Here is an 18,550-nt window from a genome sequence, read left to right as displayed (position 1 = left end):
TGACTGGTCAAAAACAGGATTTTTGACAGAACTTCATTGAAATGAATTTGAAGTATACCATTGTTAATTTAAACTGATAACCAGATGCTCCACAGGGCGCAGCTTTATACGACCGCAGAGGTTGAACCCTGAATGGTTTGGGCAGGTATGGACACAACATTCAAGCTGGATTCAGCTCTAAATTTGGATTGTGATTAAATAGTTGACACAGCATAGGTTTCTGACACAGAATGAATGTGGTCTTACCGTCTAATGAGACTTAAAATATTTTTTTTGCCTTTGAGCAATTGGCTATGCTGTTGAATATTAATCCTCTCAAAAAAATGTTTGAAGAAATTTTCTTTTTATTTATGAAATCTGAAATGAGAAAAATTTAATCCCCCATTTTTTTTTCACATCCCCCTTTCCTATTTCTAAAAACTGATCTCAATTCAAATTTCTAATGGAGTTTGTAACAATAACTACTCATTTAAATACATCAGAAAATATTAAAATGTAAAATAAAGTGCTTGTTATCACTGAATGGTAAAGATTGTTTTAATTTATCAGTTGGTAGTAAAAGTGAATATACATTGTATATTGTATAAAACAATGATTTAAGTTGATTCAACTACTATTCTGGACAAGAAAAGATAACTCCAAATGAAAATTTCTTGCTATTGCACAATATTGTGCAATTAGATATTTCTTGCTATTGCGCAATACTGTGCAATTGAAAATATTTGCTATTGCACAATACTGTGCAATTGAAGATTTCTTCTATTGCGCAATACTGTGCAATTGAAAATTTCTTGCTAATGTACAATACTGTGCAATTGAAGATTTCTTGCTATTGCTTTTAAAATACTGTGCAATTGAAAATTTCTTGCTATTGCACAATACTTAATATAATAATTTTGGATCCTGATTTGAAACCACTTGAAGATTCAGCATATCAAAAAAGCCCAAGAATTAAATTTTTGTTAAAATCAAACTTAGTTTAATGTTGGACCCTTTGGACTTTAATGTAGACCAATTTGAAAACAGGACCAAAAATTAAGAATCTACATACACAGTTAGATTTGGCATTTTTGGACCCCGATTTGGACTAACTTGAAAACTGGGCCAATAATCAAAAATCTAAGTACATTTTTAGATTCAGCATATCAAAGAACCCCAAGGATTCAATTTTTGTTAAAATCAAACTAAGTTTAATTTTGGACCCTTTGGACCTTAATGTAGACCAATTTGAAATTGGGACCAAAAATTAAGAATCTACATACACAGTTAGATTCAGCTTTTCAAAGAACCCCAATTATTCAATTTTTGATGAAATCAAACAAAGTTTAATTTTGGACCCCAAATTGGACCAACTTGAAAACTGGGCCAATAATTAAAAATCTAAGTACATTTTTAGATTCAGCATATCAAAGAACCCCAAGGATTCAATTTTTGTTAAAATCAAACTAAGTTTAATTTTGGACCCTTTGGACCTTAATGTAGACCAATTTGAAAACGGGACCAAAAATTAAGAATCTACATACACAGTTAGATTTAACATATCAAAGAACCCCAATTATTGAATTTTTGATGAAATCAAACAAAGTTCAAATTTGGACCCTTATTCCTTAACTGTTGGTACCAAAACTCCCAAAATCAAACCCAACCTTCCTTTTATGGTCATAAACCTTGTGTTTAAATTTCACAGATTTCTATTTACTTATACTAAAGTTATGGTGCGAAAACCAAAAATAATGCTTATTTGGGCCCCTTTTTGGCCCCTAATGCCTAAACTGTTGGGACCTCAACTCCAAAAATCAATCCCAACCTTCCCTTTGTGGTCATAAACCTTGTGTTTAAATTTCATTGATTTCTATTTACTTATATTAAAGTTATTGTGCGAAAACCAAGAATAATGCTTATTTGGGCCCTTTTTTGGCCCCTAATTCCTAAACTGTTGGAACAAACTCAATTTTCAAATTTTGCAGTCGTATAAAAATCAGTTACCGGTATGTTAAAATCTTACCGGGGAATGTTATCGTATACAGGTTGTCTAGCAGAGAATAGTTCTGTAGATGGCAGGGTAGAGAACCCAGTTTTAGATGGACTACTTACGGCGGATTGTAATCATATACAGGTCTTCTAGCAGAGAATAGTTCTGTAGATGGCAGGGTAGAGAACCCAGTTTTAGATGGACTACTTACGGGGGATTGTAATCATATACAGGTCGTCTAGCAGAGAATAGTTCTGTAGATGGCAGGGTAGAGAACCCAGTTTTAGATGGACTACTTGGTAACCCTGAGTGATGAGATACTGGAACAGACTTAAAGTTGGAGAATTCTCCACTATACAGAGTCTGCTGTAAACGATCAGTTTCTTTCCTCTGAGAGTCAAGTTGATTCCTGTAAAATACAATTACAAGAATTTTTCTTTCAAAAATCTCCACAGACTATTTATAAGTATCCTTTTCTTGTCTCTATGTTAAAAATAAACTTATTCCACATTAATATGTATTTGAACAATACTTTGTAAAAATCTGTCTAACTGGAAAAAAAATTGTCTCATTTGCAATTGATCTATTGTTATAAATCATATATATAGAGCGAATAGACTGATACAAAAAAAATATGCCTTCATAATCAAGATTGAAATAAAAAATATGGCCTTTAAAGGTTTTTTATTCCAGGACTGAGGCAAAAGCTGAAATCAAAAGCTGTATTTAATTTTTTCAAAAAATGTTTACAGGTTGTTTTATAAAATAAATAAACATGCTAATTATTGATGAAATGACTTTAAATAAAACATAATAAGGCATGATAGAATACAAAGTGTTAGTTATGACTAATACTGTCTTCCATAACTAAACATTTATCATCTTTACAGCTTCCTCTACATACAATTACTATCTACTAAATCTGTGAGTCCCATGCACCTTTTAATTTACATAAAAAGACCTAACCTTACTAATTGTCCCATAGTTTATATTGTTCTATAAACCAATCACTTGGAAATAATAAAAACCTCAGTTTTCCATCAAACTTATACACTTTGATAATAGATGTTACAGCAATTTACAACTGTGGCAAGCTAAATTCATACATTTTATGTGATAAATCAATAACTCATAACTAAAGACATATATAACATTTTGTTTCCTCTGAATTGAATCTTACTATTTCATATTTGGTTAAATCTCCAAATAATAGTCCAGGATATTTTTGCTTTTAATTTTGCAAGAATATATTGCTTTAGAAGCACCAAATTTATAAAGCTCTATTTTCATATTGCATGGACTTAAGAATATTACATATTTATGTGATTGGTTTATAAATCTAAAATAATTATCTATATCTTACTTCGGATTTACAACTGTAGCACCTAATTTTCTGAAAATTTCCATAAAAACTTATAAGCTATATTCAATTTTCCAAATTCATTCAGGACTTATTCAATTTCATTTTTTTTTAAAACTATTTCAATTAGACTATAAGCAATTTCATTCCAAACTAAAATGTAAAATAAGATTTCTGTGTTTCAGGCAAACAAAATATTTTGTTGATTTTAATTAAAATGATAAAAAGGAAATTAAACCCTTTTGCATATATAATTAATAATTCAATTTTCAAGAGTATAATATATATTCTAAAACTTCGATGTCCACAAATACCGGCTTGCGTTTAAAACAACCTCTTCCAATATCCTATTGTCCAATACAGTAAGACTGTTTAGATTTTACATCATATACATGTAAGGTTTCACCAAATAGTAAAATTTCAAACTGGAAAAAAAAATCGAACACACTTCACAAGAACTGTTATAATCTAAAGAACAAATATAATCTACCATACAAATACATAGACGAGTAAAAAAAAGTCCCTTTAAATAATTACCTGAGATCTGCTATAGTTTTCTGTTCTGCTGTTATATCTATCAGTGCTGACAGTGTTGAGGGAGAAGGGGGTGTCATATTGGGTTTTCCTGATAGAGACTACAATGTAAGAAAATTAATTTGAACTACAATTAGTATCTCTGTTGTATGACAAAAACATATACAGTGAAACCTGTGTAAACCGAACCTCTTCTGGACTTAAGATTTTATTCGGTTTTATCAGGTTCACAAGGCATATAATTTGATATGATGGTGCTTAAGAACATGTTTGGTTTATACAGGTTTTCGGTTTATGCAGGATTTGGTTTATTCAGGTTTCACTGTACATGTATAAAATGAATATATATGTGTCCATAGCACACAAATGCGCTGCTCACACAAGCTAAACCCTAATACATTTCAATGTTAAATAAACTCTGATAACAGTTCAAAAGTGTGATGGGACAGAAGATTCAGGAAAAAAATACTTTATCAATAACTTCAACCCCATAAAGAATGGTCATCTGGTCAGGTTTATATACCGATGAAATATGAGTAGGATACACAGACCAGAAAACATAATGCCTTTCTACTATCACATCATAGAGGGGGGATAGGAGGGGTCCTGATCCCGAAATCCCGGGCTTAAAAAACACGAAATCCTGAGGTCCCGAATTTAAATAAAGTAAATACCGACGTCCCGAAATCCAAAACAAAGAATTCTTGAATCCCGAAAGGGTCAATCCCGAAATCCCGAGCTTAAAAACACCTGATCCCGGAGTCTCGATAACGGTCCTATCCCCCCTCATCATACCAATTCATCTAATTTGTTAAGTAGAGATATGTTGTAGTTGAAGATCAGTTATAAGCAATGTGTATTTGTTAGACATTTGACCTTAGCATTCATGGTCCTTGTCTGTTGTACTTACATCTGTATGGCCATAATCTTCACCAATGGAATTTCCTGAAATAAAAATTATCTTTAATTAAAAATTTCAAAGAGCAATAAAATAACTAGATCATCTGAAGTTACATAAAAGAACAAAAAGCTTTGCTATCCTTTATGCATATTACTTCTCGGACCATAACCTTCCTTTAAAAATATTCATTTTGACACACAAGTTTTCATATAAATGCATTTGTTTTTATAGCTAAATCTTCATCAAAATCATTTCTTGTATTCAAGCTTCTCATTTGAAGCAATCTTATGTTTAGCCAGTTTTAGAAAAAAGTATACAGCATAGATTTCTATAGATACAGCGAAAGCGAGGAAAGCAATCGAGTTGAGATGACCAATGATAATCTGTTTATCGTTATTTTACCTATGAAGACGTTGTCAATTTCATGTCAATTTCATTAGCAACGCCACGTGCCTCCTTACTTTATAGTGATAATTTACCATCTCAAGCGAGCAGTATGATATGAAAAATTATCACAAACAAAGATCAAAGGAAAAATGCACAAAATAGCGATAATATACATTAACTGCTTCATATCTTAAAGTTCCCTTTAGTCATTTATTCTTTGTGAACATTATATTGCCATTGTGTTGCCAGGCTACTCATCACATTTTTAAGGGAGAGTACATCAGTTATATATCCACGTCAAAATCTCCTGGAAATCTTGTCCCAAGTCTATTTCCTGTTTTTCAGGTGAAATAGGTGTCATGATCTAAAATATGATCATTAAATTAAGAATGGAAATGGTGAATGTAATACACAACCCGGTATTGTAAACAATGTGGTGAATTATGCCTAAGGTCTAAGAACTTTTATAAACATTAGAAACCTTTCAAAAAGTTTGTATTTCTAATAATGATTAAAATAGCAAAAATTATGTTGCAGCCTTGCATTGACTCACACAAGAATGGGTTGTTAAATCTGATGCCTCTTGTAAAAAGAGTTCAACATGTACAACATCCGCATTAACCAATGCAACAAAACAAAGAGTTTGGTAAGTAACCAGTGTTGTAATGCTGATCCAAAATGTCCTCTTCTTCAGAGGCAGCCAAACATTAATGATTTTTTGCCATTCATTTTGGTCTAGATATTTTGCACAAACAAACAAACTACTAGATTCAAATTTCAATATACAATGTATTGTAATTTGATTTGGTCCTGAATATACAGGATATCATATATTTGCCACTAGAAGATCAACTTTAAATCATTATCTATGCAAATATTTCACCTATCATCAGTTATTCTGAGTATACGGTTTACCCTCTTGAACCATAAGAAAAATATACCATTTTTTTGGTCTCAAATTCATAGCTATTATAAATTTATATATAGACATAACAAAGTTGAATAAAAGTTTAATTCTTACAAACTACAAGCTTATTTGTAAGTCTTTACATCTTTATTTAAACCCCATCTCTAAATTGATTTACTTTTATTATAACACAACTATTTTGTTTCCTAATAACATAGAACATTCATCATGTTGTAAACATTCTACATGTTCTCTCAATACAAAGTTTTATAAAGTGCAAATTATTGGGTGTGTAAATTTTCTATGAGCAAACACAAATTACAAATGTTTGTATCTGAAGGATATATTTTCTTGTCAATTTGAAGACAAGCATGCATGGTTCATTTATTCCTAGTTTGATTTTTTCTGTTTGTTTGTTATATTCTAATTAAATTAGATATAGCAATTACAATTTGTTTGTGTTATTTTTTACCATCATTGACATAACTGTCATATTTCATATCTGTTTGTAAACATGTAACTAATTTTATACAACATGACTAAATAATTAAAATGCAGTATTCCTTTTAATTTTCATATTTTTAATGCATATCAACTTCAAGGAGTTGAAGGCTTTTTTTCTTAAATAAATTTTGTAAAACCTCAATAAAACAAGCTCCTACAAGTATATAACAGTAGAAAATTCTGTCAAATAATTTATCCACCCGACTCAATAACTGCCAGATTTATGTGAATTAAGGATTAAGGAAAATATTTTCTTTTGGACGGGGTTCTAAATTGCAATTTACGGTCATGATTTACATTATATAAATGTTTAAGTACAAAAATGTCTAATTCTATTTGACCATAATGATTTACTTAAAATCAATGTTCAAGTATTATGTTAGCAGATTTGATAATTCAATTCAATCTTCAAAGAAAGGGGAGATTATCTTGTAGTGTATTCAAGCTTCTTTATATGTTGAAATTGACAATCCCTGCTTTGTCAAAATATTTGTGTTGGTACACTTTTCATAAACTATATATGAATATAAATCAAACATACTTCAGATGGAAGGTCTAAAATTCACACTTTGCTAATTAAATATTATTCTTAATAATATTTATCAAGAGGGACAAATATTTAATTTTGTGCTTTAACAAATTGAGACAACTTGTGAAGTTGTATGTTATATCTGCTTCTTAATTAGATCTGGTATTATTGAAATCCACATTAAAATCAATCAGATATTTCATTTCATACAACAAAGACATTTATATAAAGGTTTTAGAAGTAGAATGATATCCAATAGATTTTTTAATATAATTGTTAATTTTGATTTGTTTATGGCACTTTACTAAATGCAATAAGCATCTTTTTTGAAAATTCATGATGCAAATTATAACATTAGAAAATGTCTAAATACAAACATTTTATGTAAGGCATCAATGAGTTGTCACCCTTATGGAATTCCAAAATTTGTGTCATCAAGCTGCTTTATTTTAACTCAAGATTTTCTTATACATATTATACAAACTCATGTAAAACATTTCAAGATGTTCAAGGTATATAGCATTCAAGATCTAAAATAAAGGATTTTTGACCAAAACATTACTTTGTAAAGATTCGACCATAATGTCTATCTAACATGTCTAAAGTAAATAATAGGGTGAGATGATAAACAACAATAAAACAAAAATCAACCTTTAAGGTACAAATGCCTTGACTAAAAATTCATTTGGCTCATTCAATTTTCTTAACTTTTGACAAAATATTTACTTTGACCCTTTGATAAAAATATGAAAATTTCAAAACACTTGCTTGATTCACACACTTTATCAGAAAAAAATCATTGGATATATAAATGTAGCAGTTAGCATGGTTAGACAAACACTAATTTTGATCATTGAGAAGCTTGATATTTCCTAAACAACAGAATGTGATTACAACATTCAGCAGATTTTTACAGAGTTAACTCACTGTAGTGTTATGCACCACCTTAATGTTCAGAAAGTCGATCCTTAATTCAGTTTTATTTTTAATTCAAATTTAATAAAAAAAATATTTTTAATTGCAATTCAATATTTCTATTTAATCATGTTCACATGCTATATTCATGATATTAGGATTTAAGTTGCCAGTTTTTAAAAAACAAGAAATTTAATCCAAATAATTATATTCAACTATAAAAGTGTATCATTGTATAGCAGTACTTTTCCAGCAAATTACATACAGCATGCATGCTGTTGAAAAGGATAAATTTGCAAACATCAATATCATCTTGTTTCTAAAAATTACAGCATCAAATCCATGACACAAGTTTTTTAGAAAATCATTTCAGATAGCATCACATTCAAGCAACAAACATTTGTATATACATTTTATTATATAGCATTACATAAGTGGTTAAAAAGTCATGGACTCCAACAATTATATCGCTACTGCAGTTGTGTGTTAACACCCTACATAGTACATATGTTTCAGGTACAGGTACATCCAACTCCTATCTTAATTGACTATTTAGGATTGTTGTCAGTTTTCCTGCCAAGACCACAGTCTTTACGATGAACTGTTAAATCTACAGGCCCAGAGCTCAATTTATAAATTTTTTTAATTAGATTCTGTTGGCCTGTAGATATGATTTTACAGGCCCAAGAGCAATTTTACAAGCCTGGGCTGCCACTTAGCGTGAAGACTGAGACCAAGGTTGATTGTTCTCTTAGGACAATTTTACAAGCCTGGGCTGCCACTTAGCGTGAAGACTGATACCAAGGTAGGACAATTTTACAAGCCTGGGCTGCCACTTAGCGTGAAGACTGAGACCAAGGTTGATTGTTCTCTAAGGACAATTTTACAAGCCTGGGCTGCCACTTAGCGTGAAGACTGAGACCAAGGTTGATTGTTCTCTCAGGACACTCTGGCTTCCTCCTCAAAAAGAAATTGACCAACACGAATAGTAAAAAGGACTGAGAGTGGTGTTTAACCCCAATGGCCCAATCAATCATTAATTATATTACCCTGATGCTATACATGTAAAGCTCTACAGTTGTTAAAATGTTGTTTTTTTTTGTATAATGACTTTCGTTTGAACAATTCTGTTAATGGAATAAATGTCGATAAACAAGAAAGGACATTATACACTAAAAAGCTGCTACCCCATCCCCCTAAATCAACCTCTGATAAATTAAATACATGTAAACCACAATTTTAAACAGGACACAAAAACTCATAACTTTTCATTGTGGGTTTATGTTGCCCTTGCAATGATTGGTGAACCTTTCACTAAAATCCTTTGAACTCATATGTATACATTATACAATAATGCATAAGAAAATTTTAACAAACTATAAAATGTTTTAAAGTATGACAATCTTGTTAATAAAATTAAAATGTACATGTATAATAAATTCTACAAATCTTTATCTGTCAGTAAAACTTAATGCAGTGAATTTCAAATATTGATTCAACACTCCAATCCCTAAATAAAATTTTAAATTCAAAATTATTGAATAACAAAAGTGTGAAGTTTGTATTCATTAAAAAGTTCTTAATGTCTGCTTGAAAGTTTTTAAAAGTGACAGTTCATTTTGTAAATCACATGAAGTATAATCTGATTAAACAATTTAATTTATCATCTCCTAAATGTTACCATGTTACATGTACATGAATATATTTGTATGTTAGTGCTTTAGGTGAGTGTCAAGTATTTTATTCCAGGCTGGGATACAGTAATTCTGTTTGTTTAAACATGTTATACTAGGTATAATTTAAATTTTGACAAGACAATTAGTAAATCAGAATAGAAATTTGTTAAATGTTTTGTCATCAATCAGTAATTTGTTTTTTCTTGTTTTAAATGGTTTCATTTTTCATGTCAGACCATTTGAAGCATATAATTTTGGCTTGGTATTGGTTTTGCTCACTGTTGCTTACATGTACATCCATGTTTGATTATTGTCACTGGGACTCTGATCATGCTGATGGATTATTGGTTCAACCCGGGTTTTTTTATTTGAAGTATTTTGATATTGATGCACATGTATACATTTTATACATTGAAGCTACAATTTTCTTTTAAAAAATTTCAGATGCACAGCAAAATCCTAACAAACTTTTGTTTTACAGCAACAAATAACTTTATCTTACATGTACCTCCTATACATTTCTAAGAATGTGATTGGTTAAAAGCGTCCACGTGAAGACTGTGTATATTTGATATTAGGTTAGTAGGGAGGCGGGCTTATTTTATACACAGTAAGTAGTGGAGTTGCGTCCCTTTATATTCCATATTAGGTAGTAGGGAGGCAGGGCTTATTTCATACACAGTTAGTAATGGTGTTACGTCCCTTAGTAAAACAATCGGAACTGAGAAAAAATCTTAAAGGTTTCAACAGACAAAGAAATTGATGATTAAGATTGAATTAAATTCATTAAACACATTTAAACCAAACAAGTTGTTATCGTTGAACTCTGCTATTGTTCTTGTAGGATCAATTGAAGTAGTTTCTTAAAGCTAACAGTATTGAACACTGGCTTGCTCATTTTGATAGATCAAAAGTCTAAATTTTACACGTTAAGATAAATGTAGTCTGTAAGATAAATTTGTTACATAGTGTGCTAGTGACGTTAAGATAGTCTGTAAGATAAATTTGTTACATACATGTAGTGTGCTAGTGACGCTCTCACCCCATATGGAATATACTGACCCCATATATACAGTATTACGTCACTAGCACACTATGTAACTAATAATCTTAACATAATGTTGTGTTCCTAAAAGTGGATTTCATCGTTCAAATGTCATGCCACAAATGGAAACTATGAGAAAATAGATGTTTACAGCTGGCATGGCTGGATTTATTTGATTTTTTTTTTTTGGTAAATTGCTTTCAGCATGTTTACCAACATGACCAAGAAATAATCTAATTTACATTTTGTACATGAAACACAACTATATAAACATGACACAATTACAGAGTTTTATTTCTGGATATAACCTAAAAAATGCTTTTTACAATATATATGGACAATTGCCATGATTGCTACAACATGTACAATGTTTATACATATCAAATTATTTCATTACAACAAACAAATCGTTACGAATGCTCAATGTTTTAATTTTGTTTTTTCTTGTTATAAATTCTTAATAGCTATTTTCACTTTGACATATAATAAAGGTTTTTAAATGATTATATATGTCTCAAATATTGTTATCTTATTCAAATACTGCCATACTCATGATACTGGTACATGTATATCAGTAATTATTTGATCATTTTATGTTGAAAGTGCACGTTTTCATAGTTATTAGTACATGTACTATTCAAAGGTAAATATTAAATTTCACTATATTGATGGTGCCAGCAAAATAGCCATTTCTATAGAAAGAGGCTATTTTGAAGCTTAATTTAATCAGAGCGGACAAAATAGCAATTTGCACCACTGCCTAAAATAATACAGACTGTGTAACACCTGCATCTGTCTCATACAAGTGAGCTTGTATTATGACAAAAAATGTACATGTAAAATAGCTAATTTTTTATAATTCAAGGACTTAACATCATGAACATGCTTAAAGTAAAAATTTTCCATTATTTTTAAGCAATTATTAACATGACAAATTAAAAAAAAACTACTGCATTTATAAAATTCAATTTGATAGTATTTGTTAGTTTGTTTAGTTTGATTAAACAGAATATAACATTTTCAAAACTGAAAATATACACAAATAAAACCATTAATACAAGTTTTAATACATTTTGTGTAGATTCGGTTGACGATTCAACACTCTCCAGAACTATTTAAGCCTTGGGAACAAATAATGATGCTAAATAGTGTAAACAAATACCTCATTACACTGTTTACAATTGACACTTAAAGTAATAAATTTAAGATTTAAATATCTAATGACATCTTGGACATGCCCATTCATGAAATATGCAGTTCAACTTACCTAAATTTGCCAAACTTTGTGCTCGAAGTTTTTGTCCTTCAATCTCCAGTTGTTTAATTTGATCTAATAAATCGTTTGCTTTAGTTTTGATGGTGGTGGAGTTTCTATTTCTTGCAGGACTCGTTGTGATCCCGTATGCACCCGAAGCGATCACGTTTGTGTGGGTCAAACCACCGCTCGCCATTTCCATTATATCACTTGTAATCTAGGAAGATAGTTTTACTTAAACAAGTTATGGACAAATTCCATTTAAATAATTATTGAAATAAACGAACAATAATACTGCAAAACCTGAGGGGAACCCAGTTTCACACGAGTGGCGTCTTTGACAACAAATGGTGGAATGTTTTCATATTTCGAGCGCCAAGGCCGGAAATGTGGGCGGTACTTCAAGGGAGATAATATCTTCTATCTATTAAAAAAAAAAAGCAGTACGTGGATATAATTTTAAAATATTTTAGACTTTATCCATGAATTCAATAACAAGTTTAATTTTAGACCCTTAGCCACTTCTTTTTCTTCCAATAAAGTGCATTCATTTAGTTTAATATTATCATATAATCAAATAATCAAATATTTTATTGTCATATAAACTTTACAGTTTGTGACCAACATATATTAATACAATAAACACAATAAACATATATACATACATATTAAACATCATGTACAAGAATAACGGACATTTCAAGGCGAGATAACTCGTGAAACTTTTCTATACTGGTTCCCATCTTGTTCTTATCGTCTGGTGATCAGTAGATAAGAAAAGATAACTCCCATCAACGAACACCCCGCCAATAGATGTCACTTTGCCGTTATGCCTTTATCGTAATTAATAATATTAGCAGTTATACGATAATTTCGGACGCAATGGATTTAAGGAAGAAACCCCGCTTAGACTATAAACAGATGAATGATGGAGAAATTGCCGACAGAAAAGAAATAATTAAAAAAAGAAAAGTTTTGCCAGCCCTTTACGATGTAGAAAGAATAATTTCTGTTAAAAATGGTTCAAAAGAGGTACGTTTATGTTATTATATATACCCTATATTTATAATGTATGTAAATCTGTTGATCGATTCCCCCCTTGATTAAGTATACATTTTCTTTTTGTAAGAAATCTCACTGAAACCGCATCTACAGAAGTTGATTTTAAAATAGTCCAAACAAATTTTTTTCGGTGTTTTTCATTTAAACAAGTTCAAAATAAGAAACCTTTGAAAACTGAAGGCAAACTGATCTATCCCTGTATATTTCTTTCTAATTAAGTTATATGGAAAATTCAACCAATATACATTATCCTTTCAACATAAAGCAGGAGTATTAATTAGATAATGTAATGTATATAAAAAAAACATTATTTCGGAAAAGTTTAGACAATGAATGAATTATAATGTAAATCCTGGTTTTCATATGAAAAATAGTGTACTGCCAATTAAATGTTGAGGGCCTCAATTTTTATTGTGTCTTTTTTGTTAAATTATTCCCTAATGTTTAAACTTTAAAAATGCAAATTCAATTGCAAATGTTTCTAAGTATTGTCAAATTATCTGGTTAAAGGTCGTTTAAAAAAGAAAAAAAGAATTAAGCTACAAAAAGGTGTATCATAAAAATGACAAGATGTACGTACATTGCTGTCAATTTAGATTTTTTTTTAATAGGGGTAGTTCACATGTATTCGAAAATGACATTGTATAATGCCAGATGTATACTCCATGCTTTTTATTGGATGTAGGTAAAACGTAAAATCATAAATACCTGTGGATTAAATTTAATATTTCCTGTCCTCTAGGAACATAAAATTTACATAATTTACTACCTTAAATAAGACATAGATATCAGTAAATAAAACCTCAGGCTCTCATGCATATTTGTGGCAGCTAAGTAACCTCTTTTGGCGAGACTATTCCTTCATTTCCAGAAATTGAATATTTCTATTTTTACCACGGTGAGTCTTTTTTTTATTTGTTGATGAACTTTCAGATTTCTTTAATTTTAAACTTACTATACAAATCCCTGACTCTATATTAAAGTTGTTTTACTTTTTAACTTATACTGCGTGTCGAAAAATTCGTTATTTCATATAAAGGATAAACAAATAACTTTCATGTCACGTTAAAAAATGTAGTACAATGCAAAAAAAGCATATTTATAAGTTAAACGAAAGTCCTCGAGTTTGATGATCTGGTTAAAACAACTTTGAATAACCCCTTTGTCAAATACTCCTTTTTATTCTGTTTGTCCCCGGTAGAATTACTGTAAGATGCAAAATAAGATGAAATTGCTTTGATATTAAGATTGATAATGCTTTTATAAATTACTATTTCTTAAAAGTGTACTATGATGAGACAGTTACTACATAAAACGACGGGTCCACTTTTTTCGGTTAAAAAGTCAAAACGTGAGACGATGATGTGTGTGCTATGTATCTTAATCGTTTGCTTGTTACATTTTCAAAGAAATCTAAGGATTTTTTGTTTAACTTCAGTTATCGGGATGGAAAGGGGGTTAAATATTGTCATTCAAACGGTCCTGTGGTTTTTCATTGCATTTATCAGACTTTTTGACATTTTAATGTAGGTAATCATGTTGAACGTAGATGTATAAAAAGGGTATAAAGGTAGCGTGGGGTTGGGTTTTTTTTTTGGGGGGGGGGAGGGGGTAAACATTTAAATACCGCAAGATTTTGATTTGATTCATTATTGAAGTCATTATGTTGTAGGGACCACTCTATCTTGTTAAATGGCAGGGATATGGTTTTGATGAGTGTACCTGGGAACCAATTCAACATCTACCAAAAGAAGTGATTGAGGAATTTAACAAACCAACAGTTACAGAGGAATCGATAGACTTTTACTCGAAATTGCTGGAAGAAGGGATCAGAAAGAGACTAAATTCCCGTAATGGTGTGTTTTCAGTTACATTCCCTTCAGAATTGTATAGATTTGTATTTGGGACAACGGGTGAAATATTGGCAATGAAAGATGATTTTGGAAAACTCAACTTGAGAGAGCATTGGGATCAAATTTTTAGAAATAACGGCGTTGGCATTGGACTTAAGTTCCCCGTAAGAATATCACATGCAATACGAAACAAAGATGATTTTGTGCCCGTAAATGGTGTTCTTAAGAAACAGAGAAATTTAGTAGAAAGACTAAGAATAACGTCATCGACGGGTGTTGTTTTCTGTAGCTTAAACTAAATAGGTGCTTTCCATTCGAAAAAAACTCAAAAGTCTTAATGCATTTTTATCAGTTTTATTATTTGACACTCATTTTGGTTAATACATATATACGTAAATAGTGCGTGGTATATAATATTAAAGGCATGCGTAGTATTTAAAACATTTGATATATATATATGTTTTTAATTGAATGTGTTACCAAGTGCTTTAAGTTTTTTTTAATATGAACGTACATTGGATATGTCAATGACGACAGAATATAGACTGTGTTTGGTACAGGAAATGATTTTTTAGTTAACTTGAAAGCTTCAACATATTGCTGCTGTATATATATAAAAAAATGTGGTAAGATTGCCAATGAGACAATTAATCATCCTCCAGTTCAATGGATCTAAGCAATCATAGGCAAAGGTTCGGCCTTCAACCATGAGAAAAATTAATAGCGTATCTTCGGATCGGCAATAAAAGGTCCCGACATGAAAAATTTGAATCAATCATTAATTCAATTGAGAAAACTAACGACCTGATTTATAACAAAACAGTTTACAAAAAAAAAAAAAAAAAATATGACACAACTTTAGATATAAAAAAGGAGATGTGGTATGATTGCCTTTGAGACAAGTCTCCACAAGAGACCAAATGACACATAAGTTTACAACTATAGGTCACATTACGGCCTTCAACAATGAACAAAGCTCATACCGCATATAGTCAGCTATAAGAGGTCCCAAAATGACAAATGTTTAACGAGAAATCTAACAGCCTAATTTATGTACACAAAAAATGAACGAAAAACAAATATGTAACTGGACGAAACTAACCCTACAGTGATATAATCAAAGTATGTTACCTCAAAAAAGGATTTCCTCTTTATGCAGTGGTTAAATAAAGAGAATCGAATGTATAATTTTACAAACTATACTCGGAACAGAAAATTCAATATTGTTTAGGAAAAAAAACAACCAGTATTTATGAGTGCATGCTAATTAAATGTGTAAATCCCGACAAAAACATGTTGTGATTTAGGAAGATTGACAACAACCAAGCAACAAAAAACCTACAGATTAATGGAGTACTGAAACAACCTCTGTCTGTGAACAAAAACACAAAAAGTATTCAAAACAGAAACAAAATACATAAACGAAAAGCGATACATAGAAGTCAGGTGTTTGTTAAGTAGACAACCCTTTTTTTAAATCTAATTTGAAATATTTGTTCATTTTTCAACGTATCCCAATTTAGTTTCAATAATAAATTAACCACAAAAAAGGGGGCACCCAACAAACGCCTGTGCGTGAAATACTCTATTTTAAATACAATACTTCCATGATAAGATAAAATAGAAACATATGGTATTGAATGATGATATAGCACCGGAAAGGATTTGTCGTGGCCCCATGGGACGATTATATACTATGTAAATATTGTCACCTTCGTATTTATTTGTTAGTTGAGATCGATAATTATGTATAGCTTTCTTTAAAAGGAACTTCGATGTTTTTCGTCATTCAACGATTTTCATGAATACTACTTATACTAAACAATTAAATAAATGAAGGAAGGAAGGAAACCATTCAAGATAAATTAGACAGAGCTTCTTTAAAATTGTCTCTCTTTAAGATGCCAACAGAAACACGTACACTACGCAATTTTGATGTTTAAAAACCTTTCTTGTATAACAGAAATTAATGTATTAGTTAAATCCTAACTATATATATGTATAATGATGGAAAATGATAATTCAAATAAATAGCACCATGGCAGTGATTTACTTCAATGATAACACCAGCAGCAATTTGTCTTTGAAGACGGCAAATGTCAGTTGCATGAATATACGTTGTAGTCATAAATAATAAAATTTCACTTTCAAATGCTAAGGGACACCAGTTAACATTATTTTAAAATAACGATTCTTACACCATTTGATAGGAAAATTAATTGCCAATACTTTATAACTTGTTAATTTGATTAACAATAAAAAAAGAATTTAATATGATTTTTTTATAAGACATGTATACCTCATAATTTAACATAAAACAACCAGAAGAGAACTCAACGTTCAACATGATAGGGACACCAGTAAATATCAACATAACTAGATATTTTAAATAATGGATGTAAAAAAAAAGGGAAATTCACATCAGAAATGGAGAGTTCAACTTATAACACCAACCACAATTCGTCTTTGAATACGGTCAATCCTAGTTGTCTGAATATACGTTGTATAACAAAAAAAATATACGAATTTCCACTTTTAAAAGCATAGGGACACCAGTAAACATTATTTTAAAATGATGATTTTTATACCATTTGATAGGAAAACTTTTTGCCGATATTGTATAACGTATTAATTTAATTTACAATAAAAAATGAATTAAATATGATTTTTTTAGTAGATATGTATACCTCGTATTTGCTATATAATCAACCAGAAGATGACCCAACGTTCAACACGATGAGGACACCCGTAAATTTCAAGATAAAGAGAATTTTATTACACCATTTTAAAGCTAGAAAAATGGTGCAATCTTTATAATTTGTTAATTTTATATGATATATATAGTATAGGCAAAGTATTCGTTTATCTAACTAGTGGTCATAATTCCCCGTAGACAATAACGTTAAAAAAAATTCAATGATAACTGCTCTCTGTGGGATAGTTGATAAGGCCATCCAGCTGAGCTGTCCGCAATTCTTGTGTATGACAAAATATCAACAGCATTAAAATTTATAACAACAAACAAGTTGTTAAGAGTCCCCTGCCCTCAGTTCTATTATCGCACTAACAGTAACTATTGCCCATGTTTGGGTGTGACAGCAAAGGTGCAAGACTTGAAATGTTTAGGCAAAATTTGCTATTTTGCCGACTCTGATTAAAATATCTTAAATGAAGCCGGCACAATAGCCTATTATTATAGAAATGACTTTTTGACACTGTCAGCAATATATAGTTAATTTGTTGTTGGTACTGTAAAAATAGAAAATATGTTATCTTGCCGGCTTTAGGTAAGCGAAAGCAAAGTTAAAAACTATTTTGTTTACACAAATATCAAAACTGACTTTTATTTCAAAAGCAAGTTAAATTTCAATATTTTTAAAAATTTTGGAGCTATGATAAGATAAGATAAGATATTTTTATTACAATTAAAGGGCCTATGAAGAGCAAAGTAGTTTATTACAATGATCTTGATAATTGACACGATAATGTTGATATATAAATCAAATATAAATATGAATACAACCATCTCAATTCTAATATGTTAAACCACAGCCAGACCAGAGCCACACACATATTATATAAAAAAGGCATAATAATAATATTTAATATTAACAGGCAAATATTTTCAACGTACGTGTTAGAAAAATCAA

At 30.3% G+C, this 18,550-nt stretch overlaps 2 protein-coding genes across 6 annotated transcripts in view; one reads left to right on the top strand and one right to left on the bottom strand.

Moving 5' to 3' along the window:
* The window catches only part of LOC139486151 (coiled-coil domain-containing protein 158-like), a 59,269-nt gene extending 46,899 nt beyond the window's left edge, over nucleotides 1-12,370 (bottom strand). For 3 of the 5 annotated variants that reach the window (XM_071270890.1, XM_071270889.1, XM_071270891.1), the window contains exons 1-4: nucleotides 11,998-12,370; nucleotides 4,777-4,811; nucleotides 3,870-3,967; nucleotides 2,184-2,381 (exon numbers count right to left, since the gene is read on the bottom strand). In XM_071270890.1, the coding sequence (XP_071126991.1) occupies nucleotides 2,184-2,381; nucleotides 3,870-3,967; nucleotides 4,777-4,811; nucleotides 11,998-12,187 (521 nt within the window). In that variant the 5' untranslated portion in view covers nucleotides 12,188-12,370. The remainder of the gene's footprint in view (nucleotides 1-2,183; nucleotides 2,382-3,869; nucleotides 3,968-4,776; nucleotides 4,812-11,997) is intronic. The other 2 variants (XM_071270892.1, XM_071270893.1) reach the window with 1 other exon arrangement.
* Nucleotides 12,371-12,680: 310 nt separating this feature from the next.
* Nucleotides 12,681-15,326, top strand: LOC139487092 (uncharacterized). The gene is made up of 2 exons (XM_071272096.1): nucleotides 12,681-13,017; nucleotides 14,720-15,326. The coding sequence occupies exons 1-2, from the start codon at nucleotides 12,799-12,801 to the stop codon at nucleotides 15,197-15,199; spliced, it is 699 nt and encodes a 232-aa protein (XP_071128197.1). The 5' UTR covers nucleotides 12,681-12,798; the 3' UTR covers nucleotides 15,200-15,326.
* The last annotated feature ends 3,224 nt before the right edge of the window (nucleotides 15,327-18,550 follow it).

Source organism: Mytilus edulis, chromosome 8, assembly GCF_963676685.1.
Source record: "Mytilus edulis chromosome 8, xbMytEdul2.2, whole genome shotgun sequence".
Lineage (NCBI taxonomy): Eukaryota > Metazoa > Mollusca > Bivalvia > Mytilida > Mytilidae > Mytilus > Mytilus edulis.
The sequence above is the reverse complement of the archived record's forward strand: the minus strand, read 5'-3'. Positions and strand labels throughout refer to the sequence as shown.